Source organism: Mesoplodon mirus (assembly GCF_964341445.2).
Source record: "Mesoplodon mirus genome assembly, chromosome: 9".
NCBI classification, from domain to species: Eukaryota; Metazoa; Chordata; class Mammalia; order Artiodactyla; family Ziphiidae; genus Mesoplodon; species Mesoplodon mirus.
The window spans coordinates 54,457,355-54,483,440 of record NC_138985.1 but is presented as its reverse complement, the minus strand read 5'-3'; the positions used below and the strand labels follow the sequence as shown (position 1 = coordinate 54,483,440).

At 36.5% G+C, this 26,086-nt stretch overlaps 1 protein-coding gene across 1 annotated transcript in view; it reads left to right on the top strand.

Moving 5' to 3' along the window:
* The window catches only part of C1GALT1 (core 1 synthase, glycoprotein-N-acetylgalactosamine 3-beta-galactosyltransferase 1), a 40,417-nt gene that overhangs the window by 1,316 nt on the left and 13,015 nt on the right, over positions 1-26,086 (top strand). Inside the window, exon 2 of the mRNA XM_082631928.1 lies at positions 23,938-24,174. Within this exon, the coding sequence (XP_082488054.1) occupies positions 23,938-24,174 (237 nt within the window). The remainder of the gene's footprint in view (positions 1-23,937; positions 24,175-26,086) is intronic.

Sequence of the window (26,086 nt, the reverse complement as noted above, 5' to 3'; positions counted from 1 at the left end):
TGTCGTGCATAATTTCAAGTTGTTTAATTCTGGTGTTAGTTTAGACGGTGGGAATCTGAGGTTTTAGGAGGTAAAACTAACTTTTTGCAACTTTCCACACTTTTATCAGATAAATGTCACTTGATGCTGTGTGTTCTAAGTATTGTGTTTAGTAATCATACTTATTTTATTTTCTGCCAGCCGTAGTGTATACTAATGTACAGTTTAATTGAGTGTGAAGTTTCAAGTTACCAAACAGTTAACTCTTTTTACCATATGTTAAGTAAAACAGTGATTTAGTAAGGAAAGTATGACTCACTTAAAATTCTTCACAGGAAAAGAGTGTGGTATTTTAGTACTAGTGGAGAACAATTAGATGTCTCTCTTAAATTTGCTTGGAGTTTCTGTTTTTCTGATCTTTTTAGTTAGGATTCAGCATTTTAAAAATATTTTGTGGTTACTACCCATTTAAAGATAGGTATTTTTCTTAAATATGGTTTTTTGGGGGTATAGATTATACTAGTCTATATTTCTGAGTAAATTCAGTATCCAGAAATTATTAGAATTTTATCACAGTCATTTAGGAGTACATATCAATTAATGATCACCTAGTCATAGAAATAGAAAAGTGTGTCATTTAGGTATATGCTATATACTATTTGTATATTGACTTGTGCTCACTAAGATTAAAATTGCATTTTACAGCTTACTTTATAAACCATGGTAATTTAAAGTAGATTTTCTGTGGGAAGAAATCATTGATTGGAATTCTTGTGACAGTGCACCTGTAAACAAACAGTAAACGGAAAATGGACAACTTGATGCTGAAATTTCATTCAGATTCACTTAAAATTTTAAGCTTCCCAGTACAACCATGTTACTTTTAGAAGATTTGTTGAGATTTGAGTAAAGAGGCTAGTGTACAAACGACAGCAAGGTGGAAAGAATATGGCAAAATTCTTTTACCCAAACCTAAGTGGGATTAAGGTCATTCTTTTAGAATAAGGGGGAGAAAATGGAGAATTGTTCCATAAAAGAGAAGTTAGCATTTTATCTTGAACTCTAAATGTGTATCGAATGTGTATTTAAATTTTCAGTTTATAACTAATTCAGATGTCCTATGGGAAGATACATGCCAAAATCTATAATGTGTGAAAATAAGAAGTGTCCCTTGAAGAAAAAAATATAAAGAAGCTGTTGTATGTGAAATAGGGTAGCCCATAGGAAGGTAGGAGAAACCAAAAAGAAAATCTGAGTACATTATCTAGAACCTGTAGTGTGAGCTGCCTTGCACATTGAAGGGACACATGGAGGGCAGAGAGAGGCGGTATTAAATTGGGGAGATTCTGAAACAGGAAGTCTGATTAGTTCACAATGAAAGCTATATATTAAAACAAATTGGTGCAAGTTGGATAATAGGGAGACTTGAAATTATACAGCTTGGTGTAGTCATTTGCATTTTTGGTCATTGTGTTAGTTTCCTAGGGCTGCTATAACAAAGTACAGCAAACTGAGTGATTTAAAACAACGGAAATTTATCATTTCACAGTTTTGGAGGTTGGAAGTCTGAAATCAAGATGTTGACAGGGCCATGCTCTACCTTCTAGGGAAGAATCTGTTCCGTGCCTCTTAGCTTCATGTGTCACTGGCGTTCCTTGGCTTGAAGTTACATCACACCAGTCTCTGCCTCTGTTGTCACATGGCATTCTCCCTGTGTGTCTCTGTCTTAGTATGGTGTTCTCCCCTTTTTGTAAGCCACTGTGATAGATTAAAAATGGTATCTCTGGGCTTCCCTGGTGGTGCAGTGGTTAAGAATCTGCCTGCCAATGCAGAGGACAAGGGTTTGAGCCCTGGTCTGGGAGGATCCCACATGCCGCAGAGCAGCTAAGCCCGTGTGCCACAGCTGCTGAGCCTGCGCTCTGGAGCACGCGAGCCACAACTACTGAGCCTGCGCTCTGGAGCCCGCGAGCCACAACTACTGAAGCCCACGCACCTAGAGCCCGTGATCCACAACAGAAGCCACTGCAATGCGAAGCCTGCGCACCGCAAGGAAGAGTAGCCCCCACTCGCCGCAACCAGAGAAAGTCCGCACACAGCAACGAAGACCCAACGCAGCCAAAAATAAAAATAATAATAATAATTAAAAATAAAATTAGGGCTTCCCTGGTGGTGCAGTGGTTGAGAGTCCGCCTGCCGATGCAGGGGACACAGGTCCGTGCCCCAGTCCGGGAAGATCCCACATGCCGCGGGGCGGCTGGGCCCGTGAGCCATGGCTGCTGAGCCTGTGCATCCGGAGCCTGTGCTCCACAACGGGAGAGGCCACATCAGTGAGAGGCCCGCATACCACAAAAAAAAATAATAATAAATAAATAAATAAATAAATAAATAATGGTATCTCTGCATTTGAGGTTTACATTTCTGTAATATGAGTGAAATGTGAACATTCTTGACCTTTTTTTTTTTTTCTTTTCCTTCAAATCCTTTATTTTCTTTAACTGTTTTTATATTAGGTTGGCCTTTTCTCTTTTTCTTTATGATACTTTTTGGTATTTTTTGCTGTACAGATTTTTTTAAACATTTTATACAGAAACATACCTTTGAACCAGCAATTTCGCTGCCAGAAATTTATTCAACGCATAATCTTATACAGTTTTACTATAGTTACACCTTTTGAGTTTTGAAAAGATCTCAGTTCATGATGTAAAGATGTAAAAAGATGTTTTCTTCTAGTTTTTTTTAATTTCATTTTTAAAAAATATTGAAATCTTAGAAACATTTGGAATTTGAAAGAGAAAGGTAGGGATCCAGATGGTTGCTTTTTATCTTTTTCCCAGAAGATTATTTCAATATCATTTCTTGAATAAGCCATCTTTTTCTTGATTTGAAATGCTATGTGTATTATGTATTAAATTTCCATATGTACTTTTTTTTTTTAACAGACTATTTCGATCTGATGAAGACCACCAGGGATATACATCTTTAGGCTAACAAAGTTAAGTTAATTAACTTGCTGCTGTGAGGGAGATCACACACCAGAGGAACTGCCAGAGGGGATAGGGTTATTATAGGATTCTGGAGAAGGGTGGAGTTTAGACAGAATTTAAATGAAACAATATTTGATAGGTTTAAAGTACAGCAAGACTGTGAATCGGGTTAATTAACATCAGGCCTGGGCTGAGAAGTAGACTCAAGAGTCCTGTTTCCTTGAAGACTACAAAGTTAAGATAAATGTGGAATGTTGTGTCTGGGAAACACTTATCTGAAGCTCTGGGTTGGAAATTGAAGCTGTTTCTGATTAGCGATTCATCATACATGTCAGAGTGGGGTGTTCCAATCTCACTGATACACTTTCAAATAATTCTAACAGTCTGGTTGTAGAGAAAAAAAAAGTTTCTCAGCAATATATCTTTAGTATGAATTAATAAAAGTGTTTAAAAAATTTTTTTCCAATTCACAGGTACACTGATATGCCTGTTCAGCCTGAATATCAAATTGTTTTAATTACTATACCACTATACCTGTTTTACTCACAGGTTTATTTTTCCAAACAACATTTACAGTAATTTTTACCACATTATTTAATTTTTAAAAATCGTATATCTTGTAGGTCTGCCTAGGCTTAGTCCACCCCTACACCCCTTTCAGGAATTTCCCAGGTATACTCTCATGTTTATTTTTTCAAACTTTTCAGTTACATTTTACCAAGTTACTTAACTTTTAAGTATCTTATATTTTAGTTGGGATGACATTTTATATAGATATATAGATAGATATAGATTAATTTGGAGCAAATCTACATCTTTATCATTGTTTTTTTCCCAATTTTTATATTGTGGTAAAATACACAAAATATACCATCTTAACGATTTTTAAGTGTACAGTTCAGTGGTATTAAGTACGTGTATATTGTGCAGTCATGAGCACCATCTTCCTCCAGAATTATTCTCATCTTGTAAAACTGAAACTCTACACCCATTAAATAGTAACTCCCCATTCCCCTCTCCCCCAGCCCCAGGAAATCACTGTTCTACTTTATGTCTTTATGATTTTAGCTAAGTATCTCATATAAGTGAAATTACAGTAAGTCCCCTACATACGAACCATCATCAAGTTTCGAACTTTCAAAGATGCAAACGTGTTTGCACGTCCAATCACATAATGTATGTTCACGTGTGTGGCGTACATTGTTACGTGCATGCATCCTCTACAAGTGGTTGTACTTCTGTGTACTTTACAGTACTGTATAGAGTACAATAGTACAGTATCTTTATTTCAAGCCCAGGATGTCCGGAAGCAAGAGTAAAAGCAGTGGTGATGTAGCTGGTACTGCTAAGACTCAACAAGCAATAATGATGGAACTTGCTGTGCAACACAAGTAGCTTACTAATGAAGACCTGATGGAATTGGAGGCCCAGAGAAAGGATGAAGAGAGACAAGGGGAAGAAGAAGTGACTGAAGAACCGAAGAGATTCACGATGCAGGAAATGGCAAGGGGATTTTCTTTATTTGAGGAGGCACTGTTAGTTTTTGAGGCACAGGACCCGAACGTAGAACGGTACATGAAGGTTGCAGCAGCTGTTCAGAATGCAATCCAGTGCTAAAGTGTCATATATGACAAGAAAAAAAGAACCACTACCCAGACATCACTGGATCGTTTTTTCAAGAGGGTAGACAGAATTGAATCCAGCAAGGAGCCAGAACCCGGGCCATCAGCGTCAGGCATGAGTGAAATTGCAGCTTGCCCTCCATCTCCTATTGCTGACGATCCTTCAGCTCTACTATCTCCCACCTCCTCTCCCTCCTCCAGTCAGTAACTCTTCTTGCCTGTTCACTCAATGCCAGCCCCTGTATGCCAGCTGTTGTACTGTACTACTGTACTTTTCAAGGTACTATACTATAAGATTAAAAATGTTTATTTTGTGTGTGTGTTTGTTTTTTATGTATTATTTGTGTGAAAAGTATTATAAACCTATTACAGTACAGTACTATATAACCAATTGTGTTAGTTGGGTACCTAGGCTAACTTTGTTGAACTTACAAACAAATTGGACTTATGAACGAGCTCTCGGAATGGAACTCGTTCATATGTAGGGGACTTACTGTATATAGTATTTGTGTTTATGTGACTGGCTTATTTCACTTAGCATAATGTACTCAAGGTTCCTCCATGTTGTCGCATATGTTAAGTTTTCCTTACTTTTAAAGGCTGAATAATATTCCATCTTGTATATAACACATTTTGCATATTCATCAATCATTGATGAACACTTGGCTTGCTTCCACATTTTAGCTGTTGTGAACAATGCTCCTATACAAATCGGTGTACAGATATCTCTTTGAGACCCTGCTTTCAATTCTTTTGGGCATCTACCCAGAAGTGGAATTGCTGGATCATGTGGTAATTCTATTTTTAATTTTTTTGTGGAACTGCCATGCTGTTTTCCACCATTGCTGTACTATTTTACATTCCCACTAGAAGTGCACAAGTGTTTCCATTTCTCCACATCCTCACCAACACTTGTTTTCTGGGGTTTTTTGATAGTAGCTATCCTTAATGGATGTGAGATGGTATCTCATTGTGGTTTTGGTTAGCATTTTCCTAATGCTAAGTGATGTTGAGCATTTTTTTCATACTCAACATGTTCATGCCTATTGACCATGTGTATATCTTCTTTGGAGAAGTGTCTATTCAAGTCCTTTGCCCATTTTTGGGTTGGGTTTGTGTTGTTATTGTTAAGTTTTAGGAGTTCTGTATATATTCTGGATATTAATCCCCTACTAGATGCATGGTTTGCAAATATGTTCTCCCATTCTGTGGGTTGCCTTTTTACTCTGTTGATAATGTCTTTTAATGTACAGGTTTTTAAAGTTTTATAAAGCCAAGTTTGACTGTCTTTTCTTTTGTTGCATGTGCTTTTGGTGTCATATCCAAGAAATCGTTGCCAACTCCATGTTGGGAAGCTTTTGTTTTATGTTTACTTCTAAGAGTTTTATACGTTTAGGTTTTAACTTAGGTCTTTGATCCATTTTGAGTTAATTTTTGTATATGGTGTTAGGTAAGGTCCAGCTTCACTCTTGAGCATGTGGATATCCAGTTTTCTCATTACCTCTTGTTAAAAAGACTGTCCTTTGTCCATTGAATGGTCTTGACCCCCTTGTTAAAAATCTTTTGACCACGCATGGGAGGGTTTATTTCTGGGCACTCTGTTCTATTCCATTGGGCTATATGTCAGCCTTTGTGCCAGTGTCACCCTGTTTTGATCACTGTAGCTTTTATAGTAAGTTTTGAAATTGGGAAGTGTGAGTCCTCCAGTTTTACTCTTCTTTTCTAAAATTGTTTTGGCTCCTTGAGGTAACTTGAAATCCCATATGAATTTTATGATGGATATTTCTGTTAAAAAAAAGTCATTGGATTTTGATACAAATTGTATTGAATTCGTAGATCACTTTAAGTAGTATTGACATCTTAACAATATTAAATCTTCCAGTCCATGAACATGGGATGTCATTCTGTTTGTGTCTTCTCTAATTTCTACTGAGGATGCAAGACATATTAATGTCTCATTGAAAAGTAACAAAAAGGTATTCTCACTTTTGATCTTCTGAATCTGAAATTGTGGGAATAGTTTTAAAAATAGAGTTATAGTTTGAGACTTAATACAACTTGCTTTTGAGGTGTTACATAATTTTTGGAAGGTTTATTTGTTTCTAATCCTTACATACTTTTTCAGGATTCATAAAATTCCAAGGTCCTTTCTAGTACTGAGGTTGTGTAACTGTAATGCTCGTAAAATACTTCAGGGTCATTAGGTGAAGGCTGTGTGTTAATATTTTCTATTTCTGTAGTTTTAATAAATTACAAATAGAAAATATTTTTAGTCTTTCTTTTTCTGAATTAATATGTACTTCTGTTATAATTTGTATGAGTTTAATACACATCAAAGGAAATAGTACATATAGTTCATGTTATATATCTAGTTTATGACTTTGGGTTATATAAGTGTGTAAATGTGTCAAATGATGGGACCATATGATTTTTTATTCAGTAAATTAGGCAGTATAGATAAAGATACCTATTTGGAAAAAATAATTTCATCTGTGCCCCCCACATATACACACTTAAAACAAACAAAACATTTGAATGCATTTTACAAGCCAGGCCATGTGTTAGTTGCTGGAGAGCTAGAGATAAAAGAGTTATAGCTGTTGTTCTTGAGGAACTTATAGTCTAGGGGGAAATAGATATGCACATACCTACTATGATGAAGTGTGATAGGTACATAGTAGGAGATGTGAATGAAGGAACAAGAAAATATTTGATGGGAAAGCAGTTAATTTGATCATGGGTGATGGGGAAGACTGATTATGAAAAGTACTGAAACTAAGGTAACCATGAAAGATAATTATGCAATTATCCAGTAGACATAACTGAGGAGGGCACTCCAAGCAGAAAGAATAGAATGGCCAAAGTCATCCATATGAAGGGCCATGGCAGATTTGGAGAATGGCTCAGTATAAGCTTTATGGATAGGGAGTATCAAGAGTGCAGGAAGGGGGCCTCCCTGGTGGCGCAGTGGTTGAGAGTCCGCCTGCCGATGCAGGGGATACGGGTTCGTGCCCCGGTCTGGGAGGATCCCATATGCCGCGGAGCGGCTGGGCCCGTGAGCCATGGCCGCTGGGCCTGCGCGTCCGGAGCCTGTGCTCCGCAACGGGAGAGGCCACAACAGTGAGAGGCCCGCATACCACAAAAAAAAAAAAAAAAAAAAAAAAGAGTGCAGGAAGGTAAACTAGAGCTAGATCTTGTTTACCAAGTAAGCAGTATGGACTTGATCCTGTGGCATTGGAAAGTATTTCCTTTAAACAAGACTGCTATGTGAAGCCTTTATTAAGTTGGGAAACAGAGGTAAGAGAGTTGAGCCCAAGGGAGAATGATCAAGGAATGGAGAAAAGTGTTTACAGAGTGTAAAATAGATGTGGAAATATAATCAGGTTTGGGGACTTGGGGCATGAATAAGGAGATGCTTTGCCCTCTTATTTCAAGCCAGCTGATACTTACTGTACCAATGTCTTGTGAAAAGCATCATGGCCAACAACTCTGAGAGGTAGGAAACTGTTTTTTGTCTTCTGGGAGTTTATATTCTGTAAACAGGAGAAAATATACCAATGACCATATCCTTAGTTTCTAGGACAGTATTTGACACATTGAAAGGTGCTCAATCAGTATCACCTTCCAAAGATTTCGTAAAACCTCACAGTCAAGTTAAAATTAAGTTTCGTAAATCTCAAACTGTAATTCTGTTTTTTTTTTTTTTAAATATTCCCACCAATTCCAGGTTCGGAAGATCAAAAAGTGAGAATGCCTTTTACTGTTCTGTGAGTTTCACAAATATTTTTTGCATCCTCGGTGATTTCTATAATACCCAAAGTTAGTGCTGTGTTATAATGCTTTATATCAAAATGAAGAAAGGGAGAATGGAAAAGAGTGCCATACAGATTTCCTTTCACATGTGCTCTACTTAGTGGCTAACACTCAGGTTGGGATTTCCAAGCCTACATATACCTAGCAGTAACTCAAAGAGAACTGAATCTAAACCCAATGGAAAGAGCATTGAACTAAAGACAAGGCTCTCTTCCCTGCTTTAAACATTACTCTTGGGGCTTCCCTGGTGGCGCAGTGGTTAAGAATCTGCCTGCCAATGCAGGGGACACGGGTTTGAGCCCTGGTCCGGGAAGATCCCACATGCTGTGGAGCAACTAAGCCCGTGTGCCACAACTACTGAGCCTTCTCTCTAGAGCCCACGTACCACAACGACTGAAGCCTGTGTGCCTAGAGCCTGTGCTCCACAACAAGAGAAGCCACTGCAATGAGAAGCCCGTGCACCGCAACAATGAGTAGTCCTGCAACTAGAGAAAGCCCCGGCACAGCAACAAAGACCCAACGCATCCAAAAATAAAATAAATAAATTTATTTTAAAAAAACAACAAAAAAACATTACTCTTTGAGCCGAGAAGGGAAGTTGAGTACAGCATGTTCCTTTTTGAGTTCTATTCACTCAGAAATCAGAACTCTCAAGCCTCTATCCTATTTATTTCATGATCCAGCAAGCTACCAGCCACCATTCAGTATTTTTGGAGAGAAAAAAAATTTTAGTCAAAATAATGCAACAATTCTCAAAGTGTGCAGGAAAAATGAGATCCCTTATATTGTTTTAGGAGGTTGATAAAGTCAATCTATTTATACTAGTATCAAAATGTTATTTGCTTTTTTTTCACTCATTCTCTTACAAGTGTACAGTCAGGTTTTTTAAGAAGCTACATAATATATGATATTGTGACAAATTGAATGCAGAAGGAGATATGGAATGCCAGATCCAGGTATCTTCTATTAAACCAGATACTGATATTGCAAATATTTTAAACAATGCCACTCTTCTTAATAATTTTTTTAGAAAATGTAATTCTTTTCCATAAAATAAGTTATTTATGTAAAACAGGTAGTGGATTTGTCACTATTTATGAATAAATAGATATTTACATTTTTGTTTTAATTTTTAATAAAATTCTAATCAATAGATATAAGTCACATAAACAAAAGCTATTTGAGATCCTCACTAATGAAGAGTTTAAAGGGATCTTGAGACTAAAATTTTTGAGAACTGTTCAAGTAATGTATACTCATTGAACTCAATTTGGAAAAATATGGAAAGAAAAATAGTCTTAGTTGCCCCTAATTCCACCACTGAAATTAGAAATTAGAATTAAGATTAGAAATGAGAAATTGTTAACATTTTGATATATTTTTTCTAGTCTTTTTTTTTTAGGATAGCTTTTTTTTTTAAGCACAGAATTGTAATAACATTATAAATAAAACTTTGCATCCTCTTTATTTTCACTTGTGTGCTAAGCATATTTCCATTTATTGTGTAATTTTCAGAAAATGCTTAGTGATTTTAAAATATTCTATTTAGTGAATATATGTTTATATAATTTTATATTTTATTGATTCTAATTTTTGACTGACTCATTTAGCAGATAATTGAGGGCTTATGTGCAGGCATTATTCATAAATGCTTTTTTATATGTTATTAAAATGATTTCCTTCAATTATATTGAGTTGAGCCACTAAACTACCCTTTGAAGACAAAAAGGGAATACACTAAAGAAATTTTTAAGTTATCTTGAGTTTTTAATGATATCAGGCCACATGGCAAACTATCAAAAGTATCAGGAATTTATGTAACTCTTTTAGCCTGCATCATGCTATGGAAAGTTTAAATGAATGAATTTAAATTACTTAGAAGAGTATCCTTTGCATTGAATCATCATTCAGTGTTACCTATTTTTATTTGCTACATCATATTTTAGATTTGGCTGTTATTTTTAATGTTGTAATTCAGATATACAAATGACCAACTGTGAGTGTTTTCCCAGGTTCCATACTTGCATCTCTTAACAGCTTGCTCAACATTTCTGCATCAGTTCCCTACTGTTGCTTTAAAATAGAAACAGTGTGATACACTGAATATTGATCTGACCAAGCCTGTCCTGTCTTTAAAATATCTTTACTTATCCCTCATCCTTATGGATAGTTTGACTGGGTATAAAATTCTAGCTTGGAAATCTTTTTTTTCTCAGAATTTTGAGGGAGTTTCTCCATTGTTTTCAACTTTCAGTATTGCTGTTTGAAAATTCAAAACCAGTGAATTCCTGATCTCTTACATGTGACCCTTTGCCACTTTCTCTGAAAGTTTACAGAATGGTTTCTTTGACAAGTATTATGAAATTTTATTATAATGTATCTTTATGGTTCTGTTTTTATTCACTGTACTGGGCATTATTGCATCTTTTCAGTTTGGAAACTTCCTTGAAATATTTGGTTGTTGATTTCCTCCCCTCTCTTATCTACACCTCTAAACTGATTTTTAGTTATCAATTGTCTCTCTTTTTTTCCATCACCTTCCCTTTTTGTTTTGCTCACTTTTGGGGTGATTTCCTTAACTTTATCCTACAGCTGTTCTATTGAGTTTTTTGATTTTCTTATAAATTAAGTTCTTGGGGTACTTTTTCTCAGAAAAAAAATTTTTAAGGTAGTGTCTTGTTCTTATTTCAAGAATATGATGGTGGGCTTCCCTGGTGGCGCAGTGGTTGAGAGTCCGCCTGCCGATGCAGGGGACATGGGTTTGTGCCCCGGTCCGGGAAGATCCCACATGCCGCGGAGCGGCTAGGCCTGTGAGCCATGGCCGCTGAGCCTGTGCGTCCGGAGCCTGTGCTCCGCAACGGGAGAGGCCACAACAGTGAGAGGCCCGCATACCGCAAAAAAAAAAAAAAAAAAAAAAAGAATACCATGGCACGACTTTTATCTTTCAGGATATTAGTGATAGTTCTGAGGATTTTTCTTTAAGTTTTCATCTCATTACATGGTCTCTTTAAAGTTACGTTAAATTTGACTATGTTGATCTTTTTCTTTCATATTAGAGGCTTTCTTTAAAATATCTGGTGATTCTTAACTGGCTATTTATATTTTAGAGTAGATATTAAAAAAATAATTGAAATCTCTGTACATGTTTTTAGGGCTTATTACCAGTAGTCCTCACTGTATGATGGTTGAATTGGAATGATTCATTGCTTAACCTTTTGGGGATTTCATAATGCAAAACAAACCAATTGGTTTTTAACTTTACCTATGCAACAATCACTGTAACAGGTGATGCTAATACTCTGTCCATAGACCTTTATCTCCTTCCTCTTCACAGGCTTTGTTGTAGGGCTGCCCTCACACTGCCAGATCCTGTTTTGCCAATGTACGGGCTCTGGAATTGTCTGGGGAATTTGTTTCTTATGGATAGCCCTTAACCAGTGATTGACTGTGTGGGTACAGCTCTGAGGTGTGGCCTACACTGCCTCTAGAACTACCTTGAGGGATTAAGCTAAAATTACCCTCCATGGACTTTGCTTGGTATCTTACCCTTTCTTGGCTTCCTACCCTTCCCTGTCCTACTTCCCTACAAGTTTTTCCCAGAAATACTTTCTAATAAATCACATTCGCACAAATGCGTCATCTGAGAGTTTGCTTCCTGGGGACCCAACTTAAGATAACTACTAATGTTTGGGCTGCATTTCCTGTAATAATGTATTATTTGGGGGTAAGATTGGACTGAGGTTTTCTATTTTATTTTTGGTCTCTCTTTGTCAGATATCAGTACCCAACCTTTTACATAAAAGAAGAATTGGTTAAGTTCTGCTACTTAATTTTCCTGAATGATTTATGTAGTATAATAATTATGTTTTTTGAAAGACTGAAGTATTTTATCCAGGAAAAACCTGGACCTCTTTGAAGTCTGGCTGTTTGACAGCACTCTTTATTTCTTCTCTGGTTTTTTGGTTCATTTAGGTTTTATATCTTGAGTCAGCTTTGATTATTTGTTTTTTTAGAGAAATGTGGTTTTCATTTAGGTTTTCATGTTTAATAGTTATTTCTTATATAAAATGCTCTTTTTTTTCATTTCATTTGTGAGTTTGGATATAGTTTGAATCCTGATTTGCACAAACCAAATGTGAAAAGACATTTGTGAGCTAATTGAGGCAATTTGATTATAGAAGTTGGGAAAATTTGATTACAGACTTGAGTTGGATAAGTCCAAAGAATTATTGTTAATTTTGTTAGGCATTGATAATTTTGTTAGGCATTTGATAAGGGCATTTTGGCTTGTAAAAAAATGTCCATATTTTCGGAGAGGTGTATAGACGTACATGGAGGTGAGATGACTTGATGTCTGGGATTTGCATTAAAATACTATCATCAATTGAAGAAATAATAAAGTAATGTAGCAAATTTTAAAGTTATAATTCAGTCATGTGATGGATACATGGGGGTTTATTGTTATACTTTTGTGTGTATTTGAAGTTTTTTTTAATTTTTAAATTTTATTTATTTTTTTATACAGCAGGTTCTTATTAGTCATCAGTTTTATACACATTAGTGTATACATGTCAATCCCAGTCCCCAATTCAGCACACCACCATCCCCACCCCCCCGCGGCTTTCCCCCTTGGTGTCCATATGTTTGTTCTCTACATCTGTGTCTCAACTTCTGCCCTGCAAACCGGTTCATCTGTACCATTTTTCTAGGTTCCACATACATGCATTAATATACGATATTTGTTTTTCTCTTTCTGACTTACTTCACTCTGTATGACAGTCTAGATCCATCCACGTCTCAACAAATGACTCAATTTCGTTCCTTTTTATGGCTGAGTAATAGTCCATTGTATATATGTACCACAACTTCTTTATCCATTCTTCTGTCAATGGGCATTTAGGTTGCTTCCATGACCTGGCTACTGTAAATAGTGCTGCAATGAATTAAATTAAATTAAATTAAAGCTTAAATTAAGCTTAAAGAAAAACCTCTGAGTTACCCCTCTAATGAAATTAGAGTACATACTTGTTAGCACATTCTCTCCTACCCCTCCCCACTCCATTTTTATTCACATGATATGCCCTTTCTGCCTATGTGTCTTACAGTTAAATTACTATTATCACTTTATCTCATGTAGCTTTTCTTTCTAGGATAATAATATTTCTGCTTTGTTTCATCATTACCACTCCACAGTGTTATATTGGAAAGGATTACAACCTTTTATTAATGCTAACCCTTTCATTGTGTGATTTCTTCATTTGTGAATTTGGGTTTTTGTTTTTGTTTTAATTTGGATTTTACTCTCAGCTGGTAACTCTCATTACCTTTAAGTAGGTAATGTATCAAGGGTATGTGGGTACTGAGTCCTTTGCATATTTGAGAATGTCTTCCTGTTATATGGATTCTTGAATGACAACTTGCTGAATCTTTAAGTCTATGGGAATGTTGTCCCCCTCAAAAACTTGGGTTTTTGCAGCATTTCTTTTGACATATAATAACACAGAGGAGAAAGCTGCCTAATAATTTTTCCCTTGTAGTTCTACCTAATTTTTCCCTTTGACTTGCTTATTTTTCCCTGGATACTTATAGAGATTTTTTTTTAACTGAAGTTCAGGATCTTTTTTTTTTTTCAATTTAATTTTTTCAATTTAATTTTATTTATTTATTATACAGCATGTCCTTATTAGTTATCTATTTTATACATATTAGTGTATATATGTCAATCCCAATCTCCCAATTCATCCCACCACCAACAACAACCTCCCCCCACCCCAAGTTCAGGATCTCTTAACCAAGGTTTTTCTTGATTATATGTGAGACCTTTAAATATTTTGATGCATGGCTTCCATTTCAGTGCATTTTCTTTTATATCTTTGACTTTTTTTTTCTATTTCATTTATTCTATTCTCTTTTGAGAAATAAGTTATTTCTCTGTTGGCTCTCCATTGCCTGTCTTTCATAGCTATCATTTCCTGCATAATTGCTCTAATCCCTTCAGTTTCTAAAAGACTACAAAATAGTCCTATATAGTTTAAGATTTTCTTTCCTATGGAGTAAGTATTCAGGTCTGTGCTTTTCCCTTGTCTTTTGCATCCTATGTTTAATTTTGTTTCCCACTACAAGGTTTTTATGTAGGTTCCATGTATTTCTGCTTGTTCATTTTTTAATAGAATCAATTCTAGGTAACCTTGCTTAAAAATCGTGTAGTTGAAAATCTCTTTTATTACCTAGATAGATAGATGATTGTTTTATGCACCATTTGGATCTTCCCTTTAAATTTTGAGCTAGAGATCTATGCTGCTGCTGGCTGACAGTTTCTGTCTAGTCAGTTAGACACCTGAGAGAGGTAAATTGGGGAGCTGGGACCTTGGACAGCTGCAAGTAGGAACTTTGAATTTTTTTTTTTTTTTTTTTTTTTGCGGTATGCAGGCCTCTCACTGTTGTGGCTTCTCCCGTTGCGGAGCACAGGCTTCGGACGCGCAGGCTCAGCGGCCATGGCTCACGGGCCCAGCCGCTCCGCGGCATGTGGGATCTTCCCGGACCGGAGCACGAACCCGTGTCCCTTGCATCGGCAGGCAGACTCTCAACCACTGCGCCACCAGGGAAGCCCGGAACTTTGACTTTTTAATGATTTTTTATTTTAAGACTAGGCAGTAGGGGGGCTTCACCAGGTTGGAGGCATATCATTCAAATTTGTTTGGCTGTTTTCCCATTTTGTCAGGGTGAATAGTTTACCTTGATAAGAAGTTGGGTTTGTTTCATGGGTCAGAACATATTTTTCTCTGCGTAGTTACCTTTGATCTGTAGTGGCTGGACATCCTTTTACATTCCCATCAGCAATATATAGTGATCTAGTTTTTCCACATCACCAGCATTTGGTGTTATCACTGTTTTTTATTTTAGCCATCTTTATGGGTAAGTAGAGATATCTCATTGTGGTTTTAATTTGCATTTTTCCTAATGGTAAATGAAGTTGAACATTTTCTCATTTGCTTGTCATCTGTACATCTCTTCAGTGAAATATCTGTTCATGTCTTTTGCCTATTTTCTAATTGGATTTTTTTCTGTTTAGTTTTGGGAGTTTTTAATATATTCTAAATACTAGTTCTTTGTTAGGTATGTGGTTTACAGATATTTTCTTCCAGTTTGTAGCTTGTCTTTTCATTCTCTCAGTAGGGTCTTTCACAGAGCAAAAGTTTTTAATTTTGATGAAGTCCAGTTTATCAATTTTACCCTTTTATGAATTGTGCTTTTGGAGTCAAGTCTAAGAACTCTTTGCCTGCCTCTCAATCTTGAAGATTTTTCTCCTTCCTTTTTCCTAAAAATTTTATAGTTGCATGTTTTACATTTAAGTCGGTGATCCATTTTGATTTAATTTTTATATAAGTTGTGAGACTTGGGTCAGGGTTTATTTTGTTGCCTAGGGATGTCCAGCACCATTTATTGAAAAGTTTATCTTTCCTCCACTCAGTTGCTTTTGTACCTTTGTCAGAAATCAGTGGAGCTATTTAAATGGTTTCTGGCTCTCTAGTCTACTCCATTGATCCATGAGTCTCTCCCTCCACCAGTACTATAGAATCTTGATTTCAGTAGCTGTATGATGTCTTGAATTCAGGTTGACTGATTCCTCCTACTTTATAGCCAATTGTGAGGATCAGAGAAAACATATAAAAGTTTCAAACATAATGCCTCACATGCAGTGTATTTGTAAGCATTTATAAGTTGTATCACTATATAACATTCATCCCAGTTTTATAAGGAAAGTCTTTGGGGAAAAGTTTTTGAACATCATTTTAATGTGATTTGAAGAGAGAAATAAAAATATTTTGAATATGTGAATATAACAAATGAATATGATAATCCAGAACAGTTTACAAATTCTAGACTGACAACCCTGGCAGGATATGGTATAAAGTACTAAAATATAAAAAACAAACAAAAAACACTGAAAGCCTAGGACTTTATTGTGAATTCCAGTGACTTTCTGAAAGCCTAAAAAACTGGAGGAAGGATTTGCTTGTGTAATAAAGGGCATTAAAGTCTTGGTGAGAGGATGTTAGTGACCAGTGAGTGACTGAAAACCAACCATAAAAGAAGAGGAGCATTTATCTATATACAAGGATAAAAGATCAGTCTACCCTCAAAGTTTCTGGCACCAGTGTGGGAAGACCATGAGTTATTTTTAGAGTTTTAAGAAGAAGAGAGATTGTACTAGGTCAAGTTGTGCTTCAGGTACAAAGGCAGTAGTAAACATTCTCCAGCCTGCAAGAATTTAGAATATAGCACCAATGAGCACCATTACAAAAATTACTTGCTGAAATCCAGCCAACAAAAACACGACATTAATAAAGAACTCACATTTAGAGCAGCTGTGATAAAAGAACTATTAGTGAGCATGGAGTCCAATTTAAAATATATTCAAGATCAAGCAGTCATGGGAATTACAGTGTAATTTACAGAATATAAGCTATGTAAATTTTACAGAATAAAAGTAGTTCACAAAAATTGATTGTTGTGGGAGTATGTATATATATGCTGATTTACACTTTCTCAAAGCAAGAAATCAATAGGTACTGTCTAAATTTGAAATATGTAATAAAAAATAAAGCCTCTGATTGCTTTATTTTTTCATAATCCTTATCTTTAGAGGGATTGTTTAGAGGAGGGTGTTCACATTCTAAATGTTTATTAGCTGATGTTCAAAGTTAATTTAGATTCACTTAATTTTCCTTTTTTATTCTTTTTTTTTTTTTTTTTTTTTTTTTTTTTTTTTTTTGCTGTACGCGGGCCTCTCACTGCTGTGGCCTCTCCCGTTGCGGAGCACAGGCTCCGGACACACAGGCTCCGCGGCCATGGCTCGCGGGCCCAGCCGCTCCGCGGCATGTGGGATCTTCCGGGATCGGGGCACGAACCCGTGTCCCCTGCATCGGCAGGCGGACTCTCAACCACTGCGCCACCAGGGAAGCCCTAATTTTCCTTTTTTCTATAAATTCAAATAAATCTAATTTACTATGTTAAGTCTTTAAAGTAGCATGACTAATATAATCCCAATTCTGTAAAACGATAGTACAATGGTTAAGAATCTGAATTCTTGATTCAGATTGCTGGTGTGACCTTGGGAAGCTTACTAAACCCTCTGTGTCTGAGTTAATCTGTAAAGTGGGATTAATAGTCCCTAGTTTATGGTTTACAGGTAATCCATGCTCTTATTAGTACAGGGCCCAAATGTTAGGTATAATTATCCCCCCTTCTATCTCTGTTATTCATAAAGATGTTATTCATATTTGTAATGATATTCACCAGATGTTAATGATAGTTGTTTCTGAGTGATGGGATTTGGGGTGGTTTCTTTCTTCTTCACATAGTTCTGTATTTGCTTGATTTTTTTTTTTTAACCAATGAATAGCACAAAGTTGTTCCTTAAAAAATAAAAATATAAATTTTAGTTGTCCCAGCACTTTTGCATCTGAAATCTGTAGTTTTAAAATCTCTTCAAATGATTCTGATTATGCATCAGGTTTGGAAAACAGGTGGCATTGATAACTTCCCTGCATTCAATTCTAATTAATATATATTGAAGCCTTTGTAATATGCGGTGTTGTTAAGCAATGTCTTCTTCCAGTCTGGTCTACTTTAGACTCTTGTGTTAAGAATCTGAAGGGGTGGGGGTGATGATTTTTGCCAAAAATCTGAATGGGGCTTAGGGTGCATTCCACTCATATGAGGTAGCTCTTATATGCCAGGAATAAGAAAGAAAAATGGAGGTATACAGAAATTTAGTCATAAGGCAGGAGCCCTTGAAATTGGAAGGAGATGGGGTAAAAGCAACAGGGATAAGCCAGCACATTCTGACTGAGAATTCTCTGGACCGGAAGGGGTGAGAGTATGACAGGCATCGAACAGCATCACAAAATATTTTTAAGGTAACAAATTTTGTAAAATCAAGAAGTCAGTTTTCCCTCCACTCACCCCAGAACAGGTGTCTTTCTAAAAAAGTGCTACCACAGCTAAGAAAATCCTATCCATCTACAAATAATAAAACCTCCATGCTGCAGAAGTAGGCTTGTTCTGAAGTTCAGTATCTTCTTGGAAAATGGCTGGGTAGCAGGTTAGTATTCATGGTTACTGGAGCTTGATCAGCACTTCCTTCACTTCAGATATTCACTGTGGTGATGGAAATAAGAATTTTCTCAGGCCCTACAGTCCTTACTTCCTGTTCTCAGTCACAGTGCTTTCTGTCTGAGTGGTACTGAATGCCACTGTGACTATTGCTTTCCAGTACCAGGAGTGGTAGACTCTGCAGCCATGGAAATTTCAGAAGGATTTGTGCCCTTCTGAGACTGTAAGATGATTATATCTGGTGTTAAGGTAAGGAAAGTCATAGCCAGTACAAAAAGAATTAAAAATCAAAACTAGTGTGTTAGAAGGCAGAGTGTCAGTGGGAGAATTACAAGACGTGGGGAATTGCTTGCACTGTGGCTCCTAGTTGACTTCTCAGTTTCTTAAGTGCCTGCTAATGTTACCTTAGTAGCTTTCCTTTGGGTTTACGGCTTCAATCTTACTCTGCCAGTCTTTCTTTGATTACCGTAAGAAATTTGGAGTTGTGATGCCTTTCACTTACTTCTCTCAGCTTCATGTTTTCAATTCATGATTCTTTGAAATCACTGACCTCAGTTGTATCAAGTCTTAATAATGTACACTCCAGTTAAAGGGAGAGCTCACATAATAGCAAAAAGATAGTTAAATAGTTCTCTTTGGCTTTTTGAATGTAATCTCAGACCAAGGTTTTGGCTAGAGCAAGGTCTAATGAACTGGGCTTCAAATAATATGGAGAATTTTAGAGTTTCAAAAGAAGCACTTAAAGCAGGAAGGATATTTTTCTGGGATTGTAGATTACACCTTTTGAATTATAAGGATTTTGTTAAAGGGCAGTTTGAATGGGGAAAAGAAGACAGTGGGAGGGAGATTTTGAGGACGCTGCCCCTCAGGGAAAACAACAGAAAGACTTGGTAAACTTGTTTCTGTTTTTCCTCTGGGAAATTGAATGGGGGAGTTGAACGGGACATATATACTCTTTACCCATGAAGGCCTACCTTTCTAAACTTGAAGTTATAGTAAAGATAGAGCAAAAGAAGTAAACAAGTGCCTGCTGGTTTCATATTGGTAATTTGCATCTCTGGTGTTGAGCAGCTTTGCTCTCCACTTCCCCTTAGGGTCATTCTTCTCAAACTGGAATTGCTATTCAAGAGAGAGGGCCTGAGATACAAGATACAGGATAAGCATGGTATATAGTTCCATGGCATGCCAAATTTACTTACAGATTTTGGAATAAATATTTTTATGTCAAATATACATATATTGAATGTGTATTAAATGAGATAAAATAAAAGGTCATATGAAAGTATTTTTATATAAAGCTTTTACTAAAGTAAATGTTAATACAGAAAAGTGTGTAAATCATAAATGCAGAGTTTAATGAATATCATGAGGATAACAAACCAGGTAACAACGACTCATTTGTTTTGTCTGATTTTAACATACTTTCTTTTTATAAGTGTTTGGATGACATATCTCTTTCCATCCTTTTGCTCTTAACTTTCTGAATATATTTGATGTATGTCTCTTGTAAGCAGCGTATACTTGGGTTTATTTTTTCTCTAGTCTGGCTTGTAATCTGTATCTTTTAAATCGAAGTTTTAGTCTTTTTATAGTTAATGCCATTGTGGATAAATTTGTGTTTAGTTAATCATATAACTTTGTTTCCTGTTTGTCCCACGTATTTTTTTATCCATTTCTCCCTTTTTTCTGCCTTGAAAATACTTGTATTATTTTATCATTTAATTTTTTCTATTAGAGTTTTACTTATATATTTTTACCTTTTTTAATGATTACATCAGAAATTATAGTATACATTCCTAGTGTCTTTTTTTATTATTTAATTTATTTTATTTTTGGCTGCATTGGGTCTTTGCTGCTGCACGCGGGATTTCTCTAGTTGCGGCGAGCGGGAGCTACTCTTCGTTGCGATGCGCAGGTTTCTCATTGCAGTGGCTTCTCTTGTTGCGGAGCATGGGCTCTAGGTGCGCAGGCTCAGTAGTTGTGGCTCACGGGCTCTAGAGCGCGGGCTCAGTAGGTGTGGCGCATGGGCTTAGTTGCTCCACAGCATGTGGGATATTCCCGGACCAGGGCTCGAACCTGTGTCCCCTGCATTGGCAGGAGGATTCTTAACCACTGTGCCACCAGGGAAGCCCTCCTAGTGTCTTAAAGTCTGATATTAGTATTTTTACACAACAAAATGATTTAGAACACTTAAACTCTTTGTATCCTTCTCACACTTTTTGTGCAAATTTTGTCATTTATTTTAATGATAATAGTAATAATACCTTGTGGGAACTTTTTAATGTTTTATGTAGCCTGTGTTCATTTGTATTTATTTATATACATAAGCTTTTTATAGCTCACCCTTCCTTTTTACATCTCTGAATTTTCATGGAATTCTTTTCCTTCTGCCTGAAGAACTTGTTTTAGTATTTTTTTAAATTTATTTATTTGTTTATTTATTTATTTATTTATGACTGCATTGGGTCTTCGTTGCTGTGCACGGGCTTTCTCTAGTTGCGGCGAGCAGGGGCTACTCTTCGTTGCAGTGCGTGCGCAGGCTTCTCATTGCAGTGGCTTCTCTTGTTGTGGAGCATGGGCTCTAGGCGCGCAGGTTTCAGTAGTTTTGGCACACAGGCTCAGTAGTTGTGGCTTGTGGTCTCTAGAGCACAGGCTCAGTAGTTGTGGCACACGGGCTTAAGTTGCTCTGTGGCATGTGGGATCTTCCCAGACCAGGGCTCAAACCTGTGTCCCCTGCATTGGCAGGCAGATTCTTAACCATTGCACCATCAGGGAAGTCCCTCTTTTTAGTATTTCTTTTAGAGTAGACCTGCTTATTATGAAGTCATTCAGATTTTGTTTTTTGAAAAATCTTTTTCAGATTTATTTTTGAAGGCAATTTTTGCTGGATATAGAATGCTTTCTTTGTCTTTGGTTTTTGGCAGTTTCACTGTGGTGTTTCTTGGTATCATTTTCTTTTCTTTCTTTTTTTTTTTTTACTTTTTAAATATTTTTGTGTTTCATAGAGCCTCCTGAATCTGATAGTTGGTAGTCTTTTGTCAGTTTTGGAAAATGTTCAGTCATTATTTCTTCAGATACTGGTTCTCCTCAATCATATGTCTCTTTTTCTTCAAAGATTCCAATTAACACATATGTTAGACCTTTTCACTCTATTCCTTATGTTTCTTTCACTCAACTTTTTATTTACCATCCTTATGTCTTTTTGTACTTCAGTCTGTGTAATTTCTTCTGACCTGGCTTTCAGTTTATTAATTTTCCTCTTCATCTATGTCTATTCTATACCTTATATCTTAATCTTGTCATTGAACTTATTGACTAACTAAAGTTATTAGTAGGAAAATGTCTTATTTAAGTCTCCTGCGGGTCAGTTTCTATTTTCTACTCTTTTCTCTGTTTTCAGTCAGACTTTTAATTTTGATACCTGATTATTTTGTATTGTGTTGGACATTATCACTACCAAAAAATTATAATAATAATTTGAGGTTCTCCATAATTTTATATTTATCCAGGAAACTTTATTTTTGCAGTTAGGCTAGGGGTAGATCACCCTAATCAGTCAGTGGTTAAGATGATTCCAACTTGGGCTTCAGTCCTTGTGAAGGTTGGTCTAATTTCTTTTCCTTCCTTATTCCTAGATTGTAGCCTTTCAGGGTCCAGATAAAAGCCTGGCTGTTTTCCAAGACCTCTTCTCCGAGACAGATGATGGACTCTGTTTTTTTTCTTAGCTTCTTTGCATCAGCTCCTGTTTTCTCTGTCAGAATCAGTAGCTGTCTTGAGGAATGAAGCTGTGCCAAATGTCCAGCCCACCTTTCCTGACTTCTTTCTTTTTCCAGAGCTTGTCCCCCCTCCCCTCAATTCTCACTGCCTTGATATCTTACCAGTGTCTCCAAACATATATATTTTTACATTTTGTTCAGTTTTTCTGGTTGTATTCAGCTGGATGGTTGGTTTTAAAGAACCTAGCCATTCTGGAAATATAACCACATGAAGCTGTTTTGTTGTTCCAGTGGTGATCATTGGTTTGTTTATTTGTTTTTACAAAATATTTCAAAGCAGTTTTTATTTTGACGGTCATATCTCCCAAACCCCTACCTTCACTATACATGTCCATTGTCCTGTGCTGTTAGTGGTGATTGGGTAAAGAGTTTGAGAAATGCAGTGGAAAGAGCACTGACTTTTTAAGCAGGCAGACTTGGGTTCAAATTGTGACTTTTATTGATTTTTGTCAACCTGTGCAAACTATCTGTTAACTTTTTAAAATTTCTGTTTTCTTATCTGCAAAGTGGTCATAGTGAGAATGAAAAATGAAATAAAAATTAAAATTTTTTTCAAGCGAAATAAAGTATGGACTGCATCTGGCATGTGGTAGATGCTTAGCAAACGTTTAAAAATTATCTTGGGGAGTTGGAAACTGTAGAATTAGGACTATTCTCATAAGAATTTCATAGGAATTTATAAGTTCACCATGTAGTAGTTATTAGCAAACTCTTAAGAAGAGCCTGTTTCGTTGTCGGGCAGTTCAACAGGAATTTGTTGAGCAGCCACTGTCCCAGGCATCCTACTTAATCCTAGTGACATATAGATACTGTTCGGGGTCTTGCAGTCCAGTGGGATAACAATGAAAGATGGTGAGCAGGTGGCAGCTGCATTCAACACTGCAATGAAGCCTGGGTATTAGGGCGAGGGGTTGGCAAACTTTTCTTTTAAAGGGCTAGATGAGGCTTTGTGGGACATACTGCCACTGTTGCAGGTACTCAACTCTGCTGTTGTAGTGCAAAAGCAGCCATAGTCAGCACTGGGTGTATTCAAGTAAAACTTCACTTACAAAAACAGGTGGCAGATAGGTTTGGCCCTGCGGATCCCGAAACAGTGCTGTCTCTAGCCTTCTACAAGCTAAGAATTCTTCCTACATCTTTAAAAGATTGTTTTAATAAAAAGCAAGAAAAAGAATATACAAGACACTATTTGTGGTCCACAAAGCCTGATGTATTTTATTTCTAATTCTTTACAGAAAATGTTTGCTGACCCCTGATGAGAGTAGGTAATGATTACTACCAAAAGAGAAAAAGGGTAAATATAAGTATTTTGAGAGCAAAGAAAGAAAAAGAACGTGGCAAGCAGGCTTGGGTCCATGCAGGATCCTGGCTAGAAGAACAGGAAATTCCGTGTTTAAATACTGACATATTTGCCCGTGCCCCAGCCCAGCAGTGATCCTCCTAGTTGCTACTCATTTATTGTATTGAATTGTCCATACTGTGTGCTTTTGCAGCAAATAGAGGGACAGAAGTTAAATACTCTTAGATATGTTCTCCTGTATGAAAGGAATTAACTTCCCAGTATAGCTAAAAGTTATCAGTCCTTACTCTTGGTATTTATATTGCTTTATAATTTATAACATCCTGCTAATTTTTTTCTTACAGAAATACATTTTCGGGAAATGGCCTCTAAATCTTGGCTGAATTTTTTAACCTTCCTTTGTGGATCAGCAATCGGATTTGTTTTATGTTCTCAGCTACTTAGTATTTTGTTGGGAGAACAGAGGGACCTCCAGCCTAATATTCTTCATAATGATCCTCATGCTAGGCATTCATATGATAATGAACAGAATCATCTAGAAGGACAGATGAACTTTGATGCAGATGCTAGCCAACATAAAGGTATGGCTTACTTTATTAAAGAGTAAAGAGAAACCATATTTTTCAATCTGTTTAAGTGTTGAGAGAATTGGAAAAAGTTATTTATATGAATTTTATTATATCACTATATCTTTTTATGAAAATGAGCTTAATTCTAGATATTAAATGACAGTTCTTGGTTTGCCTCAGGAGAAGGAAATTGCTAAAACCCAGATTTATTTGGGGTGTAAGATATTAACTTTGAATTTATTTTTAAATAGAAATAGTTCAGAAACCATAATTTGGGGAAAGGCAAGACTTTCAAGTTAGATTTGTTTCTAAAATTTTTAATTTTGTTATCATGGTTCATATCTGTGTTTGCTATCATCTTGTTTTAATCTTGGTTTTTGCTTAGTCTTGTTTTCCTAGAAAAGCTCAAGAGGTATATATAAATCTCAATTTATATTTTATCAGTAGCTAACGTAACTAATCTTTTCTTGTTTTGAGAGGCATAAAAAATTAGGGAAGTAGAAAACTAGGAATGTTTTATATATAATGACTTCATTTTCTCCTGGTCTTCTACCTCTATCCAGATGTTCTGAATTATGTCCTCTATGTGCCCCTTAAATGTTGGTTTTCTCCAAGTTTCTGTCCTTTGGCTCTTTCTTTGCCTGTGTGATGTCATCAATCCCCATAATTTTAGTTTCCATCTGTTCCTTGCTGGCTTTACCTTAGCCTAGTTCCAGACACTACGAGAAGACATTCAGAATTCAAAGATCTCTGCAAATTGTGATTTATTTGACAGAAAAGAATACAGCAGCTTGAAAAACCATTGGAATTTTGGAATGCAAGGGTCCCCCATTAAGGGTTTTTTCTCTTATCTTTTTGGCAGTAAATTGCTTCTTTCCTATCTCTCAAGCTGAGGTTGAGGGCGAGGTATCACATCCTTGTTGAGTTTCATGAACTAGCAAATACATGCATACTATTACAAAGTGTGTCGTGTGTGTGAATGTTTATATGACAGTGATTCAGCTCTGAGCAGCCATGTTCTTATCACAGAGCAGTTTAATCATTGTGCACTTGATCTGTATCATTGCTCTAGGTCTTCAGCTGATCAGTTGGAGCCAGGCTTCTCTACTCCTGGTAGGCTGTACTAGATCAGCCTCACTGCAGGCACATATATTAGGATCTACTTGTCCTACTTGATGGTCCACAGAATGTGGGGTGTGCTAGAGGTCTGTTTCTCTCAGACTTAACATGTGTAAATCACACTCCTTTTCCTTTATAATCCTAAAATTCGCTCTTCCTTCTATTTTTATATAGCTCATTACTTTCTGCCTAAGCCAGAAACTATGAAGTCGTGGTAGGTGCTTTCCTTTGCTTACCAATCAATCCTGTTTCTCATAAATTCTAACAGTCTGCTTCTTTACCGTTTTTTAGGTTACTTCTCTCAATCTGTAGCATGCTTGCCCTAGTTCAGGCCGTATATCCATGTACCTGCTCTCAAGCAAACTTCACCATGCCTTTTGTCCTTTCTTCTTCATTTAAAGACCTAATTTTTGCATCATCTCTTATTTTTCCTGATATTGCCTTATATCCCCTTCTTCTCTATTCTAGCCAACTTCCCATTCCACTGTTCTATAGTGTTTATAAGGCATTGCTTTATTTTACCCTCAGCACATTGAAAGCTTCATATATACCTCTATTATAGCATTTCTAGTATTTGGCAGGTATTGGTTTGCATGCCAGGCTCCCATGCTAGAATGAATTCTTCTGCAGCAGGACATGTGTCTTATTCATCTTTTTATCTCCTGTACCAGCACATGCCTACTACAGAGTAATGAATGAATTAATAATTGAAAGAATGAGAAAGACTATCTACCAGGATCCAGCAGTAGGGAGAAGGATGTCTTGCTCTAAGTGAAACATATTGGGGATTGCTGCTTCCACCACT